General features: G+C 43.3%; 1 protein-coding gene across 1 annotated transcript in view; it reads right to left on the minus strand.

Annotated features, from left to right (window-relative positions):
- The window catches only part of gucy2f (guanylate cyclase 2F, retinal), a 66,909-nt gene extending 41,380 nt beyond the window's left edge, over window positions 1-25,529 (minus strand). Inside the window, exons 1-3 of the mRNA XM_059963252.1 lie at window positions 24,932-25,529; window positions 9,983-10,284; window positions 6,328-6,682 (exon numbers count right to left, since the gene is read on the minus strand). Of these exons, the coding sequence (XP_059819235.1) occupies window positions 6,328-6,682; window positions 9,983-10,284; window positions 24,932-25,529 (1,255 nt within the window). The remainder of the gene's footprint in view (window positions 1-6,327; window positions 6,683-9,982; window positions 10,285-24,931) is intronic.
- Window positions 25,530-26,368: the final 839 nt, after the last annotated feature.

A 26,368-nucleotide genomic window follows, 5' to 3' on the forward strand; every position in this document is an offset into this window, starting at 1 on the left:
GTCCTTTGGTATTAGCCATTGCCACCCTGTGAGAAAAGTGCTACCTCTCCACTCTATCTTTGCCCCTTATAATTTGATGCACCTCTATCAAGTTGTTTCTCAGCCTCCGTCAGGCAAATCATCTTGAACTTCCTAAGTATGAGGATATCTAAGTGTATGTAAGTATGGGGATATATCCTAAGTATGAAATTCCCAAGATGAGGAGCAATTTCTTTAGCCAGAGGGTGGTGAAATTTGTTGCTACAGGCAGCTGTGGAGGTCGAGTCATTGGATATATTTAAGGCAGATTGATAGATTTTTGACTGGTCAGGGCGTGAAGGGATATGGAAAGATGGCAGGAGCTTGGAACTGAGAAGGAAAATGGATCAGCTATGATGAAATGGTGGAACAGAATCAATGGACCAAATGGCCTAATTCTGCTCATATATATTATGGTCTTATTTTATGGATATTATTGAATCATAACAACATTTTAAAGATACTTCCACATGTACATGGATAAGAAGTCTTTAGAGGGATATGGGCCAATCACAGCTAATAGCATTTGCTTAGTTGGGCATTTAAGTTGGTATGGATGAGTTGGGCCAAAGGGCCAGTTTCCTTTTTATATAACTTTAGTTCTATAAATAGTGAACAGGTCAAAAGAACTGCCTTTGTTCTATGTTTCCAAATACACTCAATGGCTGCTTTATTAGTTACGCTCTGTACACCTGTTCATTATTCAATCAGCCAATCATGTGGCGGCATCTCAATGCATAAAAGCATACAGACTTGATCAAGAGGTTCAGTGGCTGTTCAGTTCAAACATCAGAATGGGGAAGAAATGTGATCTAAGTGACTTTGCCCATGGAATGATTGTTGGTGTCAGATGGGGTGGTTTGAGTATCTCAGAAACTGCTGATTGCCTGGGAACTTCATGCACAAGAGTCTGTAAAGTTTACAGAGAATAGTGTGAAAATCACTGGAGTGAGTGGGAGTTCTGTAAGTAAAAATGCCTTGTTAAAGAGGGAGATCAGAGGAGAATGGTAAGTCTAGTTCAAGTTGACAGAATGGCAGCAGTAACTTAAGTAACAATGCATTACAACAGTAGTGTGCAGAAGAGCATCTCTAAACATGCAACAAGCCTAACCTTGAAGTGGTTGGACTACAGCAGCAGAAGGCCATGAACATACATTTTGTGGCCAATTTATTAGGAAAGCAGATGTCCCTGAGCCAGTCCTCATTAGAGGATCAGAGGTGGAGAGAGGCAGCAATTTTAAGTTCCTCTGTTATTATTTCAGTGGACCTGCCCTTTGTTAGTGCAGTTACAAAGAACGTACAGCAGTGCCTCCACTTCCTCAGGAGTATGCACAGATTCGGCATAGAAACATAGAAAACCTACAGCACAATTCAGGTCCTTTGGTCCACAATGCTGTACCAAACATGTCCTTACCTTAGAAATTACCTAGGGTTACCCATAGCCCTCTATTTTTCTAAGCTCCATGTACCTATCCAAGAGTCTCTTAAAAGACCCTATCATATCCACCTCCACCACTGTTGCCGGCAGCCCATTCCATGCACTCACCACTCTCTGCATAAAAAACTTACCCCTGACATCTCCTCTGTACCTACTTCCAAGCACCTTAAAACTGTGTCCTCTCATGTTAACCATTTCAGCCCTGGGAAAAAGCCTCTGACTTTCCACATGATCAATGCCTCTCATCATCTTATACACCTCTCATCCTCCGTCACTCCAAGGAGAAAAGGCCGAGTTCACTCAACCTGTTTTCATAAGACATGCTCCCCAATCCAGGCAACATCCTTGTAAATCTCCTCTGCACCCTTTCTATGGTTTCCACATCCTTCCTGTAGTGAGGCGACCAGAACTGAGCACAATACTCCAAGTGGGGTCTGACCAGGGAGAAAAAGCCAAGTTCACTCAAAACTTTGACAAGCTTCTATAGATGTGTAGAGCCATAGAGTCATAGAGAAGTACGGGACAGAAATAGTTCCTTCAACACATCTAGTCAATGCTATAAACCATTTCAACTGCCTACTCCCATTGACCTGCACTGGGATCTTGGTCGTCCATATTCCTACTATCCATGTACTTATCCAAACTTCTCTTAACTTTGAAATTGAGCTTGCATGGACCATTTGTGCTGGCAGCTCATTCCACTTTCTCATGACCCTCTGAGTGAAGATGTTTCCCCTCATGTTTCCCTTAAACATTTCACCTTTCACCCTTAACTCATTACATCTATTTGTAATCTCACCCTATCTCAGTTTGCATTTACCCTATTTATATCCCTCATAATTTTATATACCTCTATCAACTCTCCACTCAATGTTTTACATACTAAAAAATACAGTCAATACTATTCAATCTTTCCTTTTAACACAGGTACTCCAGACCTGGCAAGATCCTTGCAAATATTCTCTGTACTCTTTCAACCTTATTTACATCTTTCCTGCAGGTAGGTGACCAAAACTTCACACAATATTCCTGATTGAGCCTCACCAATGTTATGTTGAAGTTAAATACTTCAACATAAAATTCATCATCTGTACTCAGTAGATTGATTCATGAAGGCCAAAATGTGCCAAAAGCTTTCTGTATGATCCTATCTACCAGTGAGACTACTTTCAATGAATTATATCCTTGTACTCCTAGATCTTTTTGTCCTAAGACAATCCTCAGTGCCCTACCATTCATTGTGTAAAACCTAGCCTGACTGGTTCCTCTGAAGTACGAAACCTCACACACATCTGCATTAAATTCCATCTGCCATTTTTCAGCACATTTCCCAGCTGATGCAGATCCCACTGCAAGCCATGCTAGCCTTCCTCACTGTCCACCACACCCTCAGTCTTGGTGTCATCTGCAAACTTGCTGATCCAATAAAGCACATTATCATCCAGAACATTGAAAGTGATGACAAGCAACAAAGGACCCAGCACCGATTCCTGCAGCACACCTCTAGTCACAGGCCTCCAGTCAGAGAGGCAACCCTCTACGACCACTCTCTGGCTTCTCCCACAAAGACACTGTCTAATCCAATTTACTACCTCATCCTGAACGCTGAGCAACTAAACCTTCTTGACCAGCCTCCCATGCAGCACCTTGTCAAAGGCCTTGCTAAAGTCCATGTAGGCAACATCCACTGCCTTGCCTTTAACCACTTTCCTGGTTACTTACTCGAAAAACTCTATAAGGTTATTAAAACTCTATAAGATTTATTGAGTATGCACAAGCAAATGAATCTCGGGGTTTCATATGTTGACATATATGTGGTTTGATTAAACATTTACTTTGAACTTTACATGAGGTACCTAATAAAGTAGCCACTAAATATATAATTTTCTGTTCATACTCTGGGGAAGTTTCTCCTGAATTAATTATTGAATTTATTCATTACTATTTCACCTTTCTTCCTCTTTAAATTCTCTTTATTGAATTTATGAAACTTCTTCCAAAAGGTGATTGCCTAATTTTTCATATGGAAACTTCCCTGATCTTGTTTTCATTTTTGGGTTGTGGGCATCACCAGCAGGGATAATGTCTTACAAGGCAGAGTAACAGTTTGGTATGGACCAGATGAGTCAAAGGTTCTGTCACCACACTGCAGCACCCTATGACCCTATTTAGTTACTCATACAAAATTCACTAAAGTTTAATTTGCAGGTTGAGTCAGTGATAAGGAAGGCAAGTGTAACGTTAGCGTTCATTGTCAGAGGACTAGAATATAAAAACAAGGATATGAGGTCCTATATGAGGTCAATCTTACCCTCGGCCATTAGGCTCTATAATGAGTCAACCTATAGCCGGGGAGGTGATGACCCCCTCCTATTAGACTGTTCGAGGTAACTTACTTTTTTATTCTTTTTTTACTCCTCTTTTAATGTTTGTATAATTGTGTATCTGTGCACTTACAATTCTACTGTGACACTGTAATTTCCTTTGGGATCAATAAAGTATCTATTTATCTATCTGATGCTGAGGGTTTGTAAAGCACTGGTAAGCCCTCTCTTGGAGTATTGTGAGCAGCTTGGGCCTCCTACCTAAGAAAGGATGTGTTGGCATTGGAGAGTGTCCAGAGATATCTTACAAGAATGATTGTAGGAATGATAGGGTTAATGATAGGGTTAAAGATGCACTTAATGGCCCTGGGCCTGTACTCCCTGGAGTTTAGAAGAAAAGGGGGGGGGTGGGGGCATCTGATTGAAACCTACCAAATATTGATAGACCTAGACAGAATGGGCCTGGAGAGGGTATTTCCTGTGGTGGGGTAGTCTAGGACCAGAGGGTACAGTCTCAGGACAGAAGGACATCCCTTTAGAAAACTAATGAGGAGGAACTGCTTTAGCCAGGAGGTGGCGTGTTTGTGAAGTTCATTGCCACAGATGGTTGTGGAGGCCAAGTCATTGAGTATTTTTAAAGCAGAGCTTGATAGGTTCTTGATTAGTCAGGGTGTCAAAGGTTACAGGAAGAGGCAGGAGAATGGGGTTCAGAGCGATAATATATCAACCATGATCAAATGCTGAAGCAGATTCAATGGGCCAAATGGCCTCATTCTACTTTTAAGTCTTATGGGCTTATGGTCTTAAATGCCCAGCATAAGCTGACTTTGAGCATTTGATGGTGAGCCTCAGCAGCCTTTCTATCGAAAGGCAGAAGCATCTCTATTTGGTTAGAAGATTAAGGAGGTTTGGCATGCCACCAAACACTCTCACAGATTCACTTTTGAAAGTATCCCAACTGGTTGCTTCATAATCTGGTATGGCCATTCAAATATACAGGAACATAAGAAGCTGCGAAGAGTGATACACTCTGCCCAATATTTCACAAGTACATCCCTACCTACCATCGACAGTATCTACTGGAGCAGATACCTCAAGAAATCAACATAAGTCATCAAAGCTCCCCACCATCTGGGCAATGCCAGCTTCTCGCATCTACCATTGGTCAGGAGATATGAAGTCCCAGACCACCAGGTTCAGGAACAGCCACTTCCTGTTAACCAGTTAGTGATTGAACCAACCAACAGAACCCTAATCACTAGAGTACAGCAAAACTGTAACCATTTTGATCATTTGGCACTAAAATTAATTTTGTTTTGTATTTGTTCTAATTGGGTGCATGAAAAATTGTGTGTTATTTATGTTTAATATACAGTTTGTTTTTCTTATGAATGTTACCTATCTGGTGTTACAGCACAGAAACAGGCCCTTTGGTCCATCTATTCCGTGCCAAGCCATCTAAACTGCCTACCCCCATTAACCTGCACCCTGACCTTAACCCTCCGTACCCCTCGATCCATATCCAAACTTCTCTTAAATGTTGAAATTGAAATTGCATCCACCACTTGCACTAGCAGCTTGTTCCACAATCTCAACGCCCTCTGAATGAAGTTGTTTCCTTTCATGTTCTCTTTAAACATTTCACCTTCCACCCTTAACCCATGACCTCTATTTGTAATCTCACCCAATCTCAGTGGAAAAAGCCTGCTTGCATTTACACTATCTTTACCCCTCATAATTGTGTATACCCCTCTCAAATCTCCACGTTCTAGAGAATAAAGTTCTAACTTTTCCAATCTTTCCTTGTAACCTAGGGCTTCCAGTCGCAGCATGATCCTTGAAAATTTTCTCTGTGCTCTCTCAATCTTTACATCTTTCCTGTAGGTAGGTGACCAAATCTGGACACAATACTCTAAATTAGGCCTCACCAACTTCTTATACAACTTCAGCATAACATCCCAACTCCTGTACTCAATACATTGATCCATGAGGGCCAATGTGCCAAAAGCTTTCTTTATGACCCTATCTCCCTGTGTGGTATTGTTGGAAGAAAACACTAGGTTTGGAAGAAGTTGGGTATATTGTATCTAAAGTGGAGGTTGATAACTTCTTGACTGAAACATGCAACTTGCACTTTATGTCAACCTGTCAATCTTCAGGCCAAGCCACTCAAAACTTGTGCTAATATAACTTTGTGACTATATGTGCTGGATCCTAACTATATATGCTGTGTGTGACTATAGGTTCTGTACTTGGCCCCAGAGAAATGATGTTTCGTTTAGCTGTAAATATGTGTATGATTGAATGACAGTAAGCTTGAATTTGAACTTGATTAGTAAAGGTTACGGAGAGAAGGCTGAAGAATGGGTTGAGAGATAATAAATCAGCCACAGTCTAACATCAGAGCAGAATCAATGGGCTGAATGGCCTATTTCTTCAACTATGTTTTATAGTTGACATTTGGAGACTTCACCACCGAGCAGACAGCACATACAACATACCATACTCAACAATTGACGGAAATTCAATTAAAACCATGAAACCTACCTCCAGTGCAAATGATATTTGGCTCAAACCAACAGTTAGAGTCGGCATTCGGAGGTGATCCCCTGGGGAAATGAATCGCATTATTTCCAGGTTGCAGAGTTTCAGTTACCATATTGATCGTGTAGGTAGCTAGCAGCTGGTGACTCTTCCCATCGGTGTCCAAGATGACATAGCTTGCTATCCCTTCGCCTCGTTCTCTGGTTTCGATCTTCTGATTGAAACCAGTGAAGTTCAAATTCTTAGTATAATTGGCAAGCATCACCCCTGAGATATAGACTCCATCTCTCAGCACATTCTCCATGGTCTTGGCGATGAAATAGAAGCCATTGTAAATTGTTCCAAAAAGCGGGGAAACCTGCAGAATAAGAAGAGCTATTATTTCAAAACATCAGACTCCTGAACCAGCGTGGGGAAGTTCACTCACCTCAACACTGAACGGATTCCACGACCTACACACTCACTCTCAACAACTCTACCACTCATGTTCTCAGTGTTATTCATTTACTCTTTTATTATTTGCATAATGTGTCTTTTGCATATTGGTTGTTTGTCAGTTTTTGTTTCTGTATAGTTTTTCATAAATTCTATTGAATTGCATTATTTTCCTGTAGATGCCTGCAGAAAAAGGAATCTCAAGGTAGTATATGGTGGGATGCATGTACTGTATTTCAATAATAAATTTATTTTGAACTTTGAACTTGAACTTATAAGCAAGAATAGGCCAGCGATTGGTCTTGCGCTGTGGAAACTGGAAATAGGGTTTCCAATTGAGAGGCACTGAAACACACAAATACATGAGAGAGTTTATATAAATAGATTGATTGTATGTCCATAAAGTGACGCTAAGCACAAGAGTGTCTGTACCTCAATTGACTGACAGGAAATGATAAAGTAGTGGTGGTTGGGGGTGTGGAGGGGTGGGTTAGTGGGTGGAGGTGTTGATCAGCCTTACAGCTTGGGGAGAGTAGCTGCTTTTGAGTCTGGTGATACTGGCATGGAAGGTGTGTAGCCTCCTCCCTGATGGGAGTGGGACAAACAGTCCATGAGCAGGGTGGGTGAGATCCATCATGATGGTATATAACATATAACCATATAACAATCACAGCACGGAAACAGGCCATCTTGGCCCTCCTAGTCCGTGCCGAACCCTTAATCTCACCTAGTCCCACCTACCCGCACTCAGCCCATAACCCTCCACTCCTTTCCTGTCCATATACCTATCCAATTTTACCTTAAATGACACAACTGAACTGGCCTCTACTACTTCTACAGGAAGCTCATTCCACACAGCTATCACTCTCTGAGTAAAGAAATACCCCCTCGTGTTTCCCTTAAACTTCTGCCCCCGAACTCTCAAATCATGTCCTCTTGTTTTAATCTCCCCTACTCTCAATGGAAACAGCCTGTTCACGTCAACTCTATCTATCCCTCTCAAAATTTTAAATACCTCGATCAAATCCCCCCTCAACCTTCTACGCTCCAATGAATAGAGACCTAACTTGTTCAACCTTTCTCTGTAACTTAATTGCTGAAACCCAGGTAACATCCCAGTAAATCGTCTCTGCACTCTCTCTAATTTATTGATATCTTTCCTATAATTCGGTGACCAGAACTGCACACAATATTCCAAATTTGGCCTTACCAATGCCTTGTACAACTTTAGCATTACATCCCAACTTCTGTACTCAATGCTTTGATTTATAAAGGCCAGCGTTCCAAAAGCCCTCTTCACCACCCTATCTACATGTGACTCCACTTTCAGGGAACTATGCACAGTTATTCCTAGATCTCTCTGTTCCTCTGCATTCCTCAATGCCCTACCATTTACTCTGTATGTTCTATTTGGATTATTCCTGCCAAAATGTAGAACCTCACACTTCTCAGCATTAAACTCCATCTGCCAACGTTCAGCCCATTCTTCTAACCGGCATAATCTCCCTGCAAGCTTTGAAAACCCACCTCATTATCCACAACACCTCCTACCTTAGTATCATCGGCATACTTACTAATCCAATTTACCACCCCATCATCCAGATCATTTATGTATATTACAAATAACATTGGGCCCAAAACAGATCCCTGAGGCACCCCGCTAGTCACCGGCCTCCATCCCGATAAACAATTATCCACCACTACTCTCTGGCATCTCCCATCTAGCCACTGTTGAATCCATTTTATTACTCCAGCATTAATACCTAACGACTGAACCTTCTTAACTAACCTTCCATGTGGAACTTTGTCAAAGGCTTTGCTGAAGTCCATATAGACTACATCCACTGCCTTACCCTCATCAACATTCCTCGTAACTTCTTCAAAAAATTCAATAAGGTTTGTCAAACATGACCTTCCACGCACAAATCCATGCTGGCTACTTCTAATCAGATCCCGTCTATCCAGATAATTATAAATACTATCTCTAAGAATATTTCCATTAATTTACCCACCACTGATGTCAAACTGATAGGTCTATAATTGCTAGGCTTCCTTCTAGAACCCTTTTTAAACAATGGAACCACATGAGCAATACGCCAATCCTCCGGCACAATCCCCGTTTCTAATGACATATTAAAGATCTCCGTCAGAGCTCCTGCTATTTCTACACAAACTTCCCTCAAGGTCCTGGGGAATATCCTGTCAGGACATGGAGATTTATCCACTTTTAAATTTCTTAAAAGCGCCAGTACCTCCACCTCTTTAATTGTCATAGGTTCCATAACTTCCTTACTTGTTTCCCACACCTTAGACAATTCAATATCCTTCTCCTTAGTGAATACCGAAGAGAAGAAATCATTTAAAATCTCTCCTATCTCCTTCGGTTCCACACATAGCTGACCAAATTTCGAATATTGTGTGCAGTTCTGGTCACCGACTGGTACTGGCTCTTTTCTGGCACCTTTTTCTATATATGTCCTGCTGTCGGTGTTGCATTTACTTTTATTTTTTATTTGTTTTTAATTCGATCAACTCAATTATCCTTCAATATAAATCTTTAATGATTTCTTCCTGTACAGACTTTTGCCTGACTGAGAATTGGAACCTAGAACCTAGTACATAGAATGTAGAACAGTACAGCACAGGAAAAGGCCGTTCAGCCCACCAAGTCTGTGCCAAGCATAATGCCTAACTAAACTAAATCTCTCCTGCCTGTACGAGATCTATTTCCCTCTGTTACCTGTGTATTTATGAGTCTATCATGTTGACTCCGTCCCTTTAATGCCACTATTGCCTCTGCTTCCACCACTACTCCTGGCGGCCTGTTCCAGGCACCCAACGCTCACCGTGTAAAAGATCTGGCCCCCCCACTCCCCCGACATCTCCTTTTGCTCCCCCTGGGATGATCCCAACCCGAGTTGTGGAAGGAGGAGGGCAACCCATCCTGTAAGAAAAACCCCAGAGCTACAGAACTGCCAGCAGAAGATCCAAAGACCTCATCCCTGGGAGAGGAAGAACCTTCACCTGGAAGATGTATTACGTCACGTGGCAAAAGCACAAGCCACAGGGCAGATCAACCTTTAGCTCAGGTCTGAGGACTCTGACAAGCTGTTGTTGGGGCCTTTGCCCTGGTAGGGATGATGGGCTTAAAAAGAAGAAGACATCTTCTTTAACCTTTCCCCTCCATCCTTAAATAATTGCCCATTGGGTTCAGCCCCTGTACCTGCTCTGCAAGCTGGGATGTTGTTATTTCTCCCCTCCCTTGCGCCTTTCTGAAAGCCTCGTAAAAGGACATCTCGTCTGAGGTCATTGTTATGGTCAAGACAGCGTCATAGGCAGCCAACAGCTTGGTGTCGTTTCTCAGTGCGGAGTAAGTTGTGTTCTTGTGAGGTAGGCTGTAGAGTAAAGTGTCGTATGGAATGAAGACGTATCTCCCATCTGTCAGCCCCTGGTCATGGGCTTTCTGTAGGAAGATTGACTGCTGCTCACCTCCAATGAGAGCGGAGTGCATGCACATAACGATCACTGGAAAACAAACAAATATGTTAATGTCATTGTTCACAGACAAGAAGCCCGACAACCTCCCAACAGAGTAACCTGCCACATCAGCAATCCATTTCAACTCTTCATATGCATATAGACCATGGGGTCAACCATGGACATTGCATCTTAGCTGTCTACGAAAGCCAGGGCAGTACGCGATGTACAGCCCATGTAGCAGGCTTCCCCTCTCAGTACAGATGATGAACCCAAAGGAATGGTGGAGAGTGATACAATTTAGCACCAATGGCATTGCAGGAGTTGCCAATCAGCACTGGACTCAACATAGGACTGCCTTAGGGACTCCAGCTCCATATTTTTCCCTGGGATTTACTCCAAAACTTTCCCCATGAGTGTCTGTACCTGCGAGGCAGCAGAGGCTCGAGATCAGAGTTTTCCTTCTTCTTGATGAGCTGCCAACTACGGATATTGAGCCCATCTGCTGGAAGCAACTGGTGTTAAGGCATCAGTAACCTGCCTTTGCCCCTTCTCTTGTCAGAGTAAGAGGTTCCACCAGGCTTAGTTGCTAAGCCACACATGAAGGCCCGGAGCTGGACTTTGTAGTCAGAGGCTGTTTGAGATACGCACATTGAGAGTATTTAATAGGTAGTGGGAGCTCATCCCTATTACCTCTGGCTATGACAACCTTAAGGAAGCATATAGAATAGATAAGACCATAAGGCATAAGTCTGTCAAATGTGCTCCAACATTTGATCACGGCTGATTTATTTTCCCCTCTCAACCCATTTCTCCTGCTTTCACCCCATATCCTTTGATGCCCTGACTGATTAAGAACCTACCAAATTCTGATTTAAATATCCCCAATATCTTCACAAAAATCTGTGGCTATGAATCCCACAGAATCCCTACCCTCTGGCTGAAGAAATTCTCCTCATCTCTGTTGTAAGGGCATGTCCTTGTATTCTGAGACTGTGCCCTCTGGTCCTAGACTCACCAAGTATAGGGAACATCCTCTCCACATCCACTCTATCTGTGTCCTCTGGTCCTAGACTCCCCCACTATAGGAAACATCCTCTCCACATCCACTCTATCTGTGCCCTCTGGTCCTAGACTCCCCCACTATAGGAAACATCCACTCCACATCCACTCTATCTGTGTCCTCTGGTCCAAGACTCCCCCACTATAGGAAACATCCTCTCCACATCCACTCTATCTGTGCCCTCTTGTCCTAGACTCCCCCACTATAGGAAACATCCACTCCACATCCACTCTATCTGTGCCCTCTGGTCCTAGACTCCCCCACTATAGGAAACATCCACTCCACATCCACTCTATCTGTGTCCTCTGGTCCGAGACTCCCCCACTATAGGAAACATCCACTCCACATCCACTCTATCTGTGCCCTCTGGTCCTAGACTCCCCCACTACTGGAAACATCCTCTCCACATCCACTCTATCTGTGCCCTCTGGTCCTAGACTCCCCCACTATAGGAAACATCCACTCCACATCCACTCTATCTGTGCCCTCTGGTCCTAGACTCCCCCACTATAGGAAACATCCACTCCACATCCACTCTATCTGTGTCCTCTGGTCCGAGACTTCCCCACTATAGGAAACATCCACTCCACATCCACTCTATCTGTGCCCTCTGGTCCTAGACTCCCCCACTATAGGAAACATCCTCTCCACATCCACTCTATCTGTGCCCTCTGGTCCTAGACTCCCCCACTACAGGAAACATCCTCTCCACATCCACTCTATCTGTGTCCTCTGGTCCGAGACTTCCCCACTATAGGAAACATCCTCTCCACATCCACTCTATCTGTGCCCTCTGGTCCTAGACTCCCCCACTACAGGAAACATCCTCTCCACATCCACTCTATCTAGGTCTTTCAATATTTGACAGGTTTTGAAGACGTCACCCCTCATTCTTCTAAATTCCAGTGAGTACAGGCAAAGAGTCATCAAATACTCCTCCTAAGTTAACCATTTCATTCCCAGAATCATTCAGGTAAACCTCCTCTTGTCCTTGTCCAATGTCAGCACATCCATTCTTAGACCAGTGGCTCAAAATTGCTCACAGTATTCCAAATATAGTCCAATTCCTTATAAAGCCTCAGCATCACATCCTTGCTTTTATATTCCAGTCCTCGCGAAATGAATGCTAACATTGCATTTGCCTTCCCATCTGCTGCTCTAGACTGGACAAAACAGTACAGCACGGGCACAGACCCTTTAGTCCATGTGCCAACCACGATGCCAATTTAAACTAAACCCAACTACCTACCCATGTTCCATATCATTCCCTATCTGTCCATGTGTCTATCTAATTGCCTCTTTAATGCCACTATCAGACCTGTTTCCACCACTACACCTGGCAGCATGTTGCAGGTACCTACTCTCCCAGTCTCTGTGCATAAAAGCATAATAGTAATAATAATAATAATATCATAACAACTTATTTATAGAGCACTTTTCATACAGATGATTCAGTTCAAAGTGCTTTACAATGGGATAAAAGTATAAACATGAAAATGTAATTCAAAAAGATGTTAGTTAAAAATAAAGTTAAATAAATAGGTTTTGAGCTGGTGTTGAAAAGTGACAACTGAGTCTGCGTCCCTTAGAGTTTAAGGTATTGGATTCCACAGTTTAAGAGCATAGTTCAAAAAAGTTGGCCTATCAGTTATCTTTAGAGGGAGTTTGTTTAAATTAATGGGACTGGCAGAAAAAGACATGAGAGCACAAGCAGGATTATAAAATGAAAATGATTTGTGATATACGCCAGTCTCAGACCAGTAAGAGCTTTAAAACAAGTAAGAGAACTTTAAAATCAAATCTAAAAGATACAGGAAGCCAATGCATAGTGGATAGAATTTGGGGGTGGGGGGGGGGTGATATGCTCCCTCATCGTGGTTTTGGTTAGAAGTCTAGCAGTGGCATTCTGAATGAGTTGTGAAGTTTGTTGATAGGTTGCTTTGGAAGGCAGTAGAAAATGCATTGCAGTTATCTAGTTGATTCGATATGAATGCGTGAATTAGTTTTTCAACATCGTTATGTGTCAGAAACAAGATGCACCTTTCAGAATCAGAATCAAGTTTAATATCACTAGCATTTGTCATGAAATTTGTTAACTTAGCAGTAGCAGTACAATAAAATGCATGATAAATAAATATAGTGAAAAAATAACTGAGTTACTTTGAGCATATATATGACAATTAAATAGTTAAGTTAAAATAAGTAGGGCAAAAGAAACAGAAATAAAAAAGTAGTGAGGTAGTGTCCAAGGGTACAATCACCATTTAGAAATCGGATGGCAGAGGGGAAGAAGCTGTTCCTGAATCGCTGAGTGTGTGCCTTCAGGCTTCTGTACCTTCTACCTAACAGTAACAATGTAAAGAACACATGTCCTGGGTGATGGAGGTCCTTAATGATGGACACCACTTTCCTAAGGCACCATTCCTCGAAGATATCTTGGACATCTATAGAGGTTAGTGCCCATGATGGAGCTGACTAATTTGACATGTTTCTGCAGCTTAGTTCGATCTTGTACAGTAGCCTCCACCAACCCCCCACCCCCATGCCAGACAGTGACGCAGCCAGCCCAAATGATGTAGAAGTTTTCCAGAGTTTTATATGACAAACCCAATCTCCTCAAACTCCTAATGAAATATAGCTGCTGCCTTGCCTTCTTTATAGCTGCATCAATATGTTGCATCCAGGTCAGGCCTTCAGAGATATTGACAATCAGGAAATTGAAGTTGCTCACTCCCTCCCCTCCGGTTCCTTCTATGAGGATTGGTTTGTGTTCCCTCATCCTACTTTTCCTGAAGTCCATAATCAGCTCTTTTGTTTTACTGACATTGAGTGCAAGGTTGTTGCTGCAGCACCACTCAGCTAACTGGTATATCTCACTCCTGTACGCCCTCTCATCTCCATTTGAGATTCTGCCAACAATGGTTATGTCATCAGCAAATTTATAGATGACATTTGAGCACATACCTAGCCACACAGTCATGGGTGTAGAGAGATTAGAGCAGTTGTTAATTGTTAATTAACCAGTGTTAATTGTCCTAATCCACACAGAGTTTCTGGTTAGGAAGCCAAGGATCCAGTTGCAGAGGGAGGTACAGAGGCCCAGGTTATGTAACTTTTCAATCAGGACTATAGGAATGATGGAGGTAAATGCTGAGCTATAGTCAATAAGCAGCATTCTGACATAGGTACTTGCGTTGCCCAGATGATCCAAAGCTGTGTGGAGAACCATTGAGATTATGTCTGCTATAGACCTGTTGTGGCGATAGGCAAATTGCAATGAGTCCAGGTCCTTGATGAGACAGGCGTTGATTCTGGCCATGGCCAACCTCTCAAAGCATTTCATCACTGTAGATGTGAGTGCTCTGAATGATAGTTGTTGAGGCAGTTCACACTGCTTTTCTTTGGCACTGGTGTCATTGCTGTCTTTTGAAGTAAGTGGCAGCTTCCGACTGCAGCAGTGAGAGACTGAAAATGTCTTTGAATGCCCCTGTCAATTGTCTGGGACAGGTTCTTAGAGCCGCACCAGGTACTTCTTCAGGGTCTGTCAAGAGGGTTGAGTCTCTTGAAAGACAGCCTGACATCAGCCTCCAAGACAGAGATCACAGGGTTATCGGATGCTGCAGGGATCGTCATAGTTGTGCTTTTATTCTCCCTTTCAAAGTGAGCACAGAAGGTTTTGAGCTTATCTGTTATTGAAACATCGCTGCCATTCATTATGGTGGGTTTTGCTTTGCAGGGAGTAATGGACTGCAAACCCTGACAGAGCTGACATGCATCCGACGTCGCCTCCAACATCTGCCGGAATTGTTTCTCCGCTCTTGAAATAGCCGCCACAAGTCATAGCTGGTTTTCTTGTACAGACTTGGATTACCAGGCTTAAATGCCGCAGACCTAGCCCTCAGCAGGTGATGGTTCATCCACGGCTTTTGGTTTGGGAATGTTCAGAAAGTTTTCGTAGGCACACACTCATCCACACAGGTCTTAATGAAGTCGGAGACAACTGTGGCATACTTATCCAGGCTCAAAGATGACTCCCTGAACACCTTTGCAATATCTCTGACCACTGTCTTTATGTGGGATCTAAAATTCAAATCTGAATCAAGATAACACCCAGGCTTGTTACTCCTGATTTTATAAGGGAAACCAATTTCCCAAGTTTATCAAGAAGTTTAACGTGCCCTACATATCTATTTTAAGCTTCCCCCTTTCACCTTAAAGCTACACCCACTATTATTTGATATTTCTATCCTGTGAAAAAGGGACCAACCATCTGACCAATCTCTGCCTTGCATAATTTTTTAAAACTCTGTCAGGTCTTCCCTTAGCCTCTGTCACTCCAGAGAAAACAATCCAGGGTCGTCCAACCTCTCCCTATAGTCAATACTCTCTAATCCAGGCAGCATCCTGACAAACCTCTTCTGTACCCTCTCCAAAATTCCACATCCTTCTTGTAATGGATGAGAGCTGAACTGCACATATGCAGCCTAACCAGTTTTAATATAGCCACAAACGTGCAAACATTTGTAGATGGTGGAAATCCAAGTAACACACACTGAATGCTGAAGGAACTCAGCAGGCCAGGCAGCATCTATGTGTGTGTTGCAAACTTTTATATAGTACCAACACGCCTCGCTGTTTCCTGCTCTTGATGTCCGAAATAAAGCAAGCATCCAATATGCTTCCAACACCACTTTTCTGCCTGTTTTGCCACTTTCAGGGAATTATGCACTCGGACCCCAAGATCTGCCTGTACATCAATGCTTCTGGGGATCCTGCTATGAACCGTATGCTTTGCCCTTACATCTGACCAGCCAAAGTTGTGTGTTTTATGTTCTGTGTAAACACTGCAGGAAGTAGCAAACTCCATATAGACACTAGTTTACCCCGCATTGAGGACACCTTCAAAAGGTGACACATCAGAAAGGCACCGTCCATGGTTAAACACCTCATCACTCCGTAAATGCCCTCTTCTCATTGCTACCATCAAGGAGGGAGTACAGGAGTCTGAGGAGATGCACTCAATGCTTTAGGAACAGTTTCTTCTCCTCTGCCATCAGATTTCTGAATGGACAATGAACCCATATACACTACTTCAATTTTTTCACTACTTCAGGGGTCACCAACCTTTATTGCACCGCGAACCGGTTTAATATTGACAATATACTTGCGGACCGGCCAACGGGGGGGAGGAGGGGTGTTAATCACAACTGGAATAGAGGTGATAAGTCAACTATAAGTCACTTATAAGTGGCTAATACACTCAATTTCATTTCTAAAAGGGTTTATCTAACAAATTTAATATTAAGCACACAGTGCATATTTTCCTCACATAAATATAGTGACAAGTCACTTATAAGTCAATACCATCATAACATTTTAAGTAATGTTTGGATATTAAACACACAGCATGTATTTTCCTCATATGAACATATAAGATCATTGCAACACACCAGTGAGAGGACAAGGTCAGGGCCGGAGGTCCCCGTACAGAGGCTGTGGCGGTCACAGTCCAGAGAGAGCGACTGACTGAGCAAGGAGTGCGACAGGGCGCGTGCCCGCCCTCCTTGTAGGCAGGTAGGATCTATCAGCTGACAAAAGTTTGGCTTGAGTGATGACTTTCAGTAGATTGCAGCGAGGTAGCTGCTCCGCTACTTACAAAACCCTGAGCCCGAATTAGGTCGTCTGCGAATATTTTAGCACCGGGTTCCCCACGAACACTCGGTGTGGTAAACAGGTTTAGAGGTGGCACCCAGCTGTCCGTGCTCCAGGCCAGTAGCATCGGCACTTCTCGCCGGCCGCGCGAGGCAACCGGTTACCCGAGGCCAACCAGTGATCCCTGGCGCGGGGGTATCACTGCGTTTAGTCGACTGATGACCTCGCGTGGGTAATGACCTCGCGTGCGTTCAAGTTCAACAGTGGGCGTGACAGGGAATGAGGAAAGGTGCAGCTGACTCATATCGCCAAATCATATCGTTTCCTCACATGCTTTGTGGCCTGGTACCAGTCCGGTGGTTGGGGACTACTGCACTACTTCACAAAATGCTGGAGGAACTCAGTAGGCCAGGCAGCATCTCTGGAAAAGAGCAGATATTCGACGTCTCGGGCCGAGACCCTTCATTAGGACTGGAAAAAAGAGCAAGCCTGCAGGATGCCAGTAGGATCTTTCTTTCCAGTCCCAATGAAGGGTCTCGGCCCAAGACGTCTACTGTTTATTAATTTCCACAGATGCTGCCTGTCCTGCTGAGTTCCTCCAGCATTTTGTGTGTGTTGCATTAGATTTCCTGCATCTGCAGATTTTCTCCTGTTTGTTCAATTTTTTTGCTCTCTTTTTTGCACTACTTGATTTAGTTTTTAATATATGTTTCTTATTGCAGTTTATAGGTTTTTTAAATTGTCATGCATTGCTGCCACAAAACAAATTTCACGATATATGCCAGTGATAGTAAACCTGACTCAGATTCATCAATGCTCCTGAGCATCCTGCTGTACGCTTGCCCCGTGCATTTGACCTGCCAAGATACCAGTGTGTTCAGTGTCCTGTGTTCCACGTCAGACTGTCACATCCAGGACTCATTTAGTATGTGGATTGTGTTTTCTCAGTGTCACCTCATGGGTATGCAGTCTTGTTTACCTTTTATATCTAATTGTTTGTCTTTGGACAGGCTCTGGGCTTCACTTTGTGTTGCAGGTGTCAAATTGGCAATCATGGGGATTGTTAAACTCTCTTTGCATTTATCACTTTTTTCAGTTTGTGATAATTTAATTAGGACGGGATTTTCAATGTCTTGTATTGTAGCTGTTGGCTTTGGAGATTATTGCTTCATCTGGTCGTCAGACTGTCTGATTGGGCCTAAATTCCTCTGTGCCCCAGGGTGTATTTCAGAGGGGCATTCCAACCTCTCTTTGTTGGGTCATCGTAGTTCCTTGTTGGGTGAAACTCAGACCAAATTCTTCTGTGTATCATGAGTGATTTCAACTTAACAAGAGTTTGCATAATTTGCCTGAGCTCCTGATAGATTTTCTAGATTATTTCTGTAATAAATCTTTAGTTTTGTTTGAATTGCCGAAGTCTCTGTGATTCCTGCAGTTGACCCTCACAGAGACAATAAGACGTTTACCAGACTCTGCAAAAGAGACAAGTTTCCAAGGCCTTGAAATCTAACATGGTGCCGTACAAATGAGAAAGGTATAACTTCACACGAGACTCAAGATGCTGGGACTTGGAGCAATAAGCAATGTTCTGCAGGAAGCTCGGCCTGTTTGCCGTCATCAGTCAGGGCGTTGAGTATGGGGATTGGGACACGATGCTATGGTTGTATAAATCAATCGTGAAATTACACTTGGAATACTCTGGCCAGTTTTGGTCATCCTCTTATTGGAAAGACATGGTTAATCTGGAAGATTTCAGAAAAAAATTTACAAGGATATTGCCAGGACTACAGGGACTGAGGTTGGCCAGGCTAGGTCTTTATCCTTGGAAGGTTGTACTGTGAAGGAGATCCTGCACAATGCACACGCCCTCACCGGCTGTACACTGGTTCAATGCCCAGGTCGGAGCAGTCCTTTGTTGATCTTATTATGAGTATTATTGTATTATAGATTTATTCAGTATGCCCGCAAGAAAATTAATCTCAGGGTTGTATTTTGGTAACGTATGTGAACTTTGATAATAAATTTACTGTGAATGTTGAACTTTGAACTTATGAAAACTTTTTAAATTATGAGAAGCATTGGTAATGTAGATGCTAATTGTCTTTTCACAAGGGTAGGGCAGTCCAGAACTTGGGGCATAGATTTAGCGTGAGAGATGAAATATTTAAGATGTTCCTGAGGGGCAACTTGTTCATGCAGAGGGCAATGAGTATATGCAGTGGGCTGCCAGAGGAAGTGGTTAAGGCAGGTACAATTGTATCATTTAAGAAACATTTGGATAGGTACACGGAGGGGCAGGGCTCGGAGGGATATGGGTCGATCGCAGGAAATTGAGACAAGTTGGGTGGGCACCTGATCGCCATGTTCTGGATGGGCTGAAGGGCTTATATAAATGCTGTTTCACTCTATGACTGTATTGGGATGCCACAGTAGCACAGCAGTTAGTCCGACATTATTACAGGTTGGGGGATCAGAGTCCAGAGTTCAATTCTGGCATCCTACATAAGAAAGTTTGAACATTCCTTCCTGTGTGTGCGTGGGTTTCCTCTGGGTGCTCCGCTTTCCTCACACTGTCCAAAGACGTACCGGTTAGTAGGTTAATTGGTTGTTGTAAATTGTTCTGTGATTAGGCTAGGGTTAATTGGTGGGTTGCTGGGCAGTGTGTCATGGGTCGAGCAGTATTTGTGGAGGTGGGGAATAGGGAAAGGAATAGACAGAGGATCCTGATACAACTTTGATGCAGGATCTCGATTCAAAACGTTAATAATTCCCCTCACCCTCACGGATGCTGCTTGACCTGCTGAGTTCCTCCAGCAGATTGTCTATTGCCAAATCATAACCTCATGCTGTATCTCTAAACAATAAAGAAACATCCCCCCAGCCTCAGCTCCGTTTAGACCATGCCCTGATTTTCACTGTGTCAATTTAAATCAGACACTCGGGGTAAAGATTAGGAGGTAGTGATGAATGAACATGGCGTGCTTTTCTTCATCACTCAGGGCATGAGTACAGGAGTTGCGATGTCATGTTGTAGATGTACAAGACATTGAGGAGACCAATCTTGGAGTATCGTGGCAGTTCAGTTCTGATTAGTTTTATATGTCATATGTGCATCAAAGCCACAGTGAAATGTGTTGTTTGTGCCAGATCAAATCAAAGTGGTGCAACAATTGTAGGGCAGTGAGGAGTATGAAAGAATCAGCACATAAGTGTTGCTACATTTCAATCATCAACCTGGCATTCCTATAACTCACTAACCCTTACACACTTGAAAGTTTTTTTTCTGTACTCATTCAATCTCATTGCTGTAGATGGGTGACTAGAACTGCGCACAATATCCAAATTTTAGTCTCACCAAAGCCTTATACAACTCCAGTACTCAGAACTTTGATTTATGAAGGTCAATGGGCCAAACGTTATCCTTACAACCCTGAAACTTATGATACCCCTTTTAAGGAATTTGTAGTCCCAGATCCCTTTGTTCTATCGGACTCCTCAGTGCCCTACTGTTCATTGTGTGAGTCCTGCCCCGGCTTGCCCTCGCAAAGTCTAACACCTCACACTTGTTTTCATTTCCTGAAATGTCCACCATCTGTCTGCCTCCATAGATGCTGCTCGACCCAAAGTTCCTGCAGAAGTTAGTTTCTTCTCCCAGGTTCTGATGTCTGTAGTTTCTCATGTCTCCATATTTTCAGGTCATTTTAATTTACTACTATTTAGTTGGAAGGGATACACCTGTTATTTTTCCTAGGCAGAGATTGAACATTGTATTACATTATCCTTTTGGTAATCATAAATTATATCCTGATGAAACATCTTGGCTCACTGGCCATCATCAGTCAAGTGTAGAACTCGGGATGCTATATTTCAGATTTTTTAATAAAAGTATTTTCATGGAATATTCTAAAATGGTAACCTACAGATTCTGCCTGGATATTAAGTAATGAATTGTGTGAAATTTAGTGGGAATTGTATGTGAACAAAAATCTGACAAGATCAGTGACATTATTTATTTACTTGTTTATTTAGAGATACAATGCAGAATAGACCCTCCCAGCCCTTTGAGACAACAACCCTGATTTAATCTGATCCTAATCAAGGTTGTGTATGGTGTGTTCAGGGAGGGGTAGCACCTCTGGTGAGGCGGCTTGTCGTGTCTCACTCACCTTTGGTTCTCACCTGTGGCTCCAGGTGGCTGTTTACAGGTAACAGCAGTCACACCCCAGTACGCCGCTTCCACAGGCTCATCCTAGTGAGGGCAGCCAGTGGCCTTAAACACCAGCAAGATAGGGGCAAGCTTGTCCTAGCATGCAAAGCCAGCTCCAGTGGACTGGGCAGATAAGATCTACAGTGAGATCCAACGGCCAGGAAGGCTGTACTGCTGTGGTCTTTGGGGAGCGAAGGGCATGACGAGGCATAGAAGGGCATCCTCTGCAACCGAGGAAGAGGCCAGCTTGTGACGTTTGTTCATGCCACTGGACCCAGACTTCTGAGGTCAAAAGAGTGGAACTGCCCCAGTGCAATGGATTTCTACTCTCCTACACAGGTCTCCTGTCAGTGTCACAGATGATGGACAACCACAAATCACGGGACAGTTTTACAATGACCAATTAATAGTATGTGGACTGTGGGAGGAAAACAGAGCACCTGGAGAAAACCCACATATTCCACAAGGAGGATATAACGTGACTCTGTACAGAAGAAACCTGAGGGAAGAAACAACCTTCTGCAGGAACTCTGAACTCCAACTCCTTAGTGCAGCTTAATGTGAAAAAGACTAAGGAGCTGGTGGTGGACCTGAGGAGGGCTAAGGCACCGGTGACCCCTGTTTCCATCCAAGGGGTCAGTGTGGAAATGGTGGAGGATTACAAATACCTGGGGATGCGAATTGACAATAAACTGGACTGATCAAAGAACACCAAGGCTGTCTACAAGAAGGGTCAGAGCTGTCTCTATTTCCTGAGGAGACTGAGGTTCTTTAACACCTGCCAGACGATGTTGAGATGTTCTACGAGGCTGTGGTGGCCAGTGCTATCATGTTTGCTGTTGTGTGCTGGGGCAGCAGGCTGAGGGTAGCAGACACCAACAGAATCAACAAACTCATTCGTAAGGCCAGTGATGTTGTGGGGGTGGAACTGGACCCTCTGACAGAGTTGTCTGAAAAGAGGATGCTGTCCAAGTTGCATGCCATCTTGGACAATGATTCCCATCCACTCCATACTGTACTGGTTAGGTACAGGAGTACATTCAGCCAGAGACTCATTCCACTGAGATGTAACACTGAGCGTCATAGGAAGTCATTCCTACCTGTGGCCATCAAACTTTACAACTCCTCCCTCGGAGTGTCAGACACCCTGAGCCAATGGGCTGGTCCTGGACTTACTTCCACGGCATTATTTACTTATTATTATTTAATTGTTTATGGTTTTATATCGCTATATTTCTTCGCTATTCTTGGTGCGGCTGTAACGAAACCCAATTTCCCTCGGGATCAATAAAGTATGTCTGTCTGTCTCCCCGAGCTGTAATAGCATCACGCTAACTGCTACACTACTATATTCGTACACAATAAGAAACCACACAGCTCCGCAAACTACAGAAACCAGCCTCCCCTCCATGGACTCTGTCTATACTTCTCGCTGCCTCAGTAAAGCAGACAGAGTACTCAGAGACCACTCCTATCCTGGACATTCATTTTGCTCGCAACCCTCCAGGCTCAACGATGGATTCTGCTCTGGGCTTACAAGACTGTTGACCGGCTCCCCAGGACTTTACCCTATGATCTACTTTGTTGTGACCTTGCACCTTGTTGTCTGCCTTCACTACAACCGTAACAACTTATTCTACATTCAGTTATTGCTTTGCCTTATACCTCCTCGGTGTAATGGGTTCATCTGTATGAAGGGCATGTAAGGCAAAATAATCACCTTCAAATCGCTGGAGGAACTCAGCAAGTCTGACAGAATCTATGGAGAGGAGTAGCAGTTGTTGTTTAAGGCCTAGACCATTTATCAGGACTGGTGAAGGGTCTCAACCTGAAATGTCAATTGCTTATTCCCCTCTTTGGATGCTGCCTGACTTGCTGAGTCAACACTTTGTGTGTGTTGTTCAGGATTTGCAGTATCTGCAGAATTTCATGCTTAAGTTTTTCACCTTTACTCAATACACGTGGCAATAGTAAACCAGTTTTACTAATTTACCAATTTACCAATTACTGCAACTTAAGCAAGCTGAATTGTTGCTGAAATTTCAATTATTTAACTGAATTTTCATGCGGCACAAATCACTGGTAATGCTTAAGTGTATGCATATGCAATTGCAGCCTTCAAACACTATAAGACCATAAGACATAGGGGCAGAATTAGGTCATTCAGCCCATCAAGTCTGCCCCACCATTCTATCATGGATGATTTATGATCCCTTTCAGAACTATTCTCCTGCCTTCTCCCTATAACCTTTGAAGCCTTAGCAAATCAAGAACCTATCAACCTCCACATTAAATATACCAAATTACTTGACCTCTTTAGCTGTCTATGGCTTTGTTAAAGGCAGGTCGTGCCTTAGAGCCTGACTGAGTTTTTTGAGAATGTGACTAAACACATTGATAAAGGTAGAGCCATAGATGTAGTGTATATGGATTTCAGCAAGGCATTTGATAAGGTACCCCATGCAAGGCTTATTGAGAAAATAAGGAGGTATGAGATCCAAGGGGACATTGCTTTGTGGATCCAGAACTGGCTTGCCCACAGAAGGCAAAGAGCAGTTGTAGATGGGTCATATTCTACATGGAGGCCCGTGATCAGTGGTGTGCCTCAGGGATCTGTTTTGGGACCCCTACTCTTCGTGAGTTTTATAAATGACCTGGATCAGGAACTGGATGGATGGGTTAATCAATTTGCTGATGACACAAAGGTTGGGGGTGTTGTGGATAATGTGGAGGGCTGTCAGAGGTTACAGCGGGACATTGATAGGATGCATAGCTGGGCTGAGAAGTGGCAGACGGAGTTCAACCCAGTCAAGTGTGAAGTGGTTCATTTTGGTAGGTCAAATATGATGGCAGAATATAGCATTAATGGTAAGACTCTTAGCAGTGTGGAAGATCAAAGGGAACTTGAAGTCCGAGTCCACAGGACACTCAAAGCTGCTGCACAGGTTGACTCTATGGTTAAGAAGGCATACGATGCATTGGCCTTCATCAATTGTGGGATTGAGTTTAGGAGCTGAGAGGTAATGTTGCAACTATATAGGACCCAGGTCAGACCCCACTTGGAGTACTGAGCTCAGTTCTGGTCGCCTCACTATAAAAAGGTCATGGAAACCACAGAAAGGATGCAGAGGAGTCTTACAAGGATGTTGCCTGGATTGGGGAGCATGCCTTATGAGAATAGGTTGAGTGAACTCGGCCTTTTCTCCTTGGATCGACAGGGGATGAGAGGTGACCTGATAGAGGTGTACAAGATGATGAGAGGAATTCATCGTGTGGATAGTCAGAGGCTTTTCCCCAGGGCTGAAATGGCTAGCATGAGAGGGCATAGTTTTAAGGTGCTTGGGAGTAGGTCCGGGGTAAGTTTTTTATGCAGAGAGTGGTGAGTGCATGGAATGGGCCCCAAAGCTGACAGCAGTGGTGGAGGTGGAAACAATAGGGTCTTTTAGGAGACTTCTGGATAGGTACATGGAGCTTAGAAAAATAGAGGGCTATGTTTAAGTCTTTCAAAATTTGATCAGTTTCAATGAGATCCTGCATCATTCTTCCAAAGTTCAGTGAATTCAGGCCCAGAGCCATCAAATGTTTCTTGCATGTTAACCCTTTCATTGCCAGAATGATGGTTGTGAACCTCCTCTGGACCCTTTCCAAAGCCAGCCCATCCTTTCTTAGATAAGGGGCCCCAAAGCTGTTCACAATACTCCAGGTGTGGTCTGACCAATGCCTTATAAAGCCTCAGCATAACATCCATTTTGGGCTCATTAAAGCAAGCTCACCTCGAAGATCTGGAACATTTTTAATCTTCATTAAGGTTTCCAAAATATCTTCATTGGTGTACCCCATCGACCTGACAATCCCGACTGGAAGGCCATTGTATCGAAGCGCGTTGGCCACTTTATTGGCAGTATCTACCCAGACGTTTTCATTTGAAGATATTATACCAACGTGGGCCCAGAGAAAGTACTTCATCACGCTAAACAAAACCCTGACAGGAGATAACAAGGTCCTCGCAAATGTTGGGTAGCTCTCGGTGTTATCAAGCTGAAAGTTAACACAGGCCCATGAAAATATTCCCTTATTCCAATACTTGCCCAACAATGATGCTGCCTCACAGTAACCTGGATTCACTGGACCCAGAAACACAGAAATATTTTTATTAAACTCCATAAAGTTTGTGAGGGCCTTTGAAGTTTGGCAGTCATCCTGGAGCACTGCGTATTCAAGTACATATACATTTTGTAGGAGCTTCTCTCTCTTGATCCTATCCATGGCCAACTTAGCAGCCACTTCTGGGAGAGCTTTAGAAAAATGTGGGTCACAGTGCCATGGTCCAACAACTCCAATCCTGAATGTAAGTGAATCTGCTTGGTACATTAGGGCTGATAATCCCAAAATCAATTGCCATAGAGATGGGAAATATTTTAATTTCATAAAAAATCTTTGTTTCTGAGGGTGATACCATCGGGGGTGATTAGTGAGCTCCAACAGAAAACCTCTTAATGTCCAGAAGAGAATCAGCATTTTCCTGAGAACTTTCAGAGCCTGGTGATGAGCAGGTGGGGTTCATTCACAGACTGTTGATATTTGACCCTGAAAAATATAACCAAAACATTTGCATGATATAATTTGGGATGCCACGGCAGCATAGCGTTAGCACGATGCAATTACAGCTCAGAGCTTTCAACTTCGGGGTTCAATTCCAGTGATGTCTGTAATGAGTTTGCATGTTCTCCCCGTGATTGCCGTGATTTCCTCCATGTGCACCAGTTTCTGCTACGATCAAAAGACATTCCAGTTAGTAGGTTAATTGTTCACTGTAAATTGGGCTAATGTTAAGAAGGTGAGTTGTTGGGTGGTGCAGCTTGTTGGGCAGTGGAAGTTCTGTTCCATGCTGTGTCTCTAAATAATAAGTAATATACAGTACTGAGGTGAGAGAAAAACAGTTAATGTTTTTGACCACACTCCCTTCAGAGTGGGAAATTCAGAAATAAAGAAGAATCCTGAAAGAATGATTAATACTCTCTCCACAGATGCTGCCTGACCTGCTGAGTGATTGCAGCAATTTGTATATTGCTGTTCATTTAATCATACTGTTATGAATATTATTACATGGAACCTTAATCTGAAAGGACAGAAAAGCCAGAATCTCTTAAAATCAATAGATTATTGGGCCTGAAGTTTTGAGGACCAGGTTGAATTTTTCCCCAGGGGTT

The sequence above is a fragment of the Hypanus sabinus genome, chromosome 3 (genome assembly GCF_030144855.1).
Source record: "Hypanus sabinus isolate sHypSab1 chromosome 3, sHypSab1.hap1, whole genome shotgun sequence".
Classification (NCBI taxonomy): Eukaryota; Metazoa; Chordata; class Chondrichthyes; order Myliobatiformes; family Dasyatidae; genus Hypanus; species Hypanus sabinus.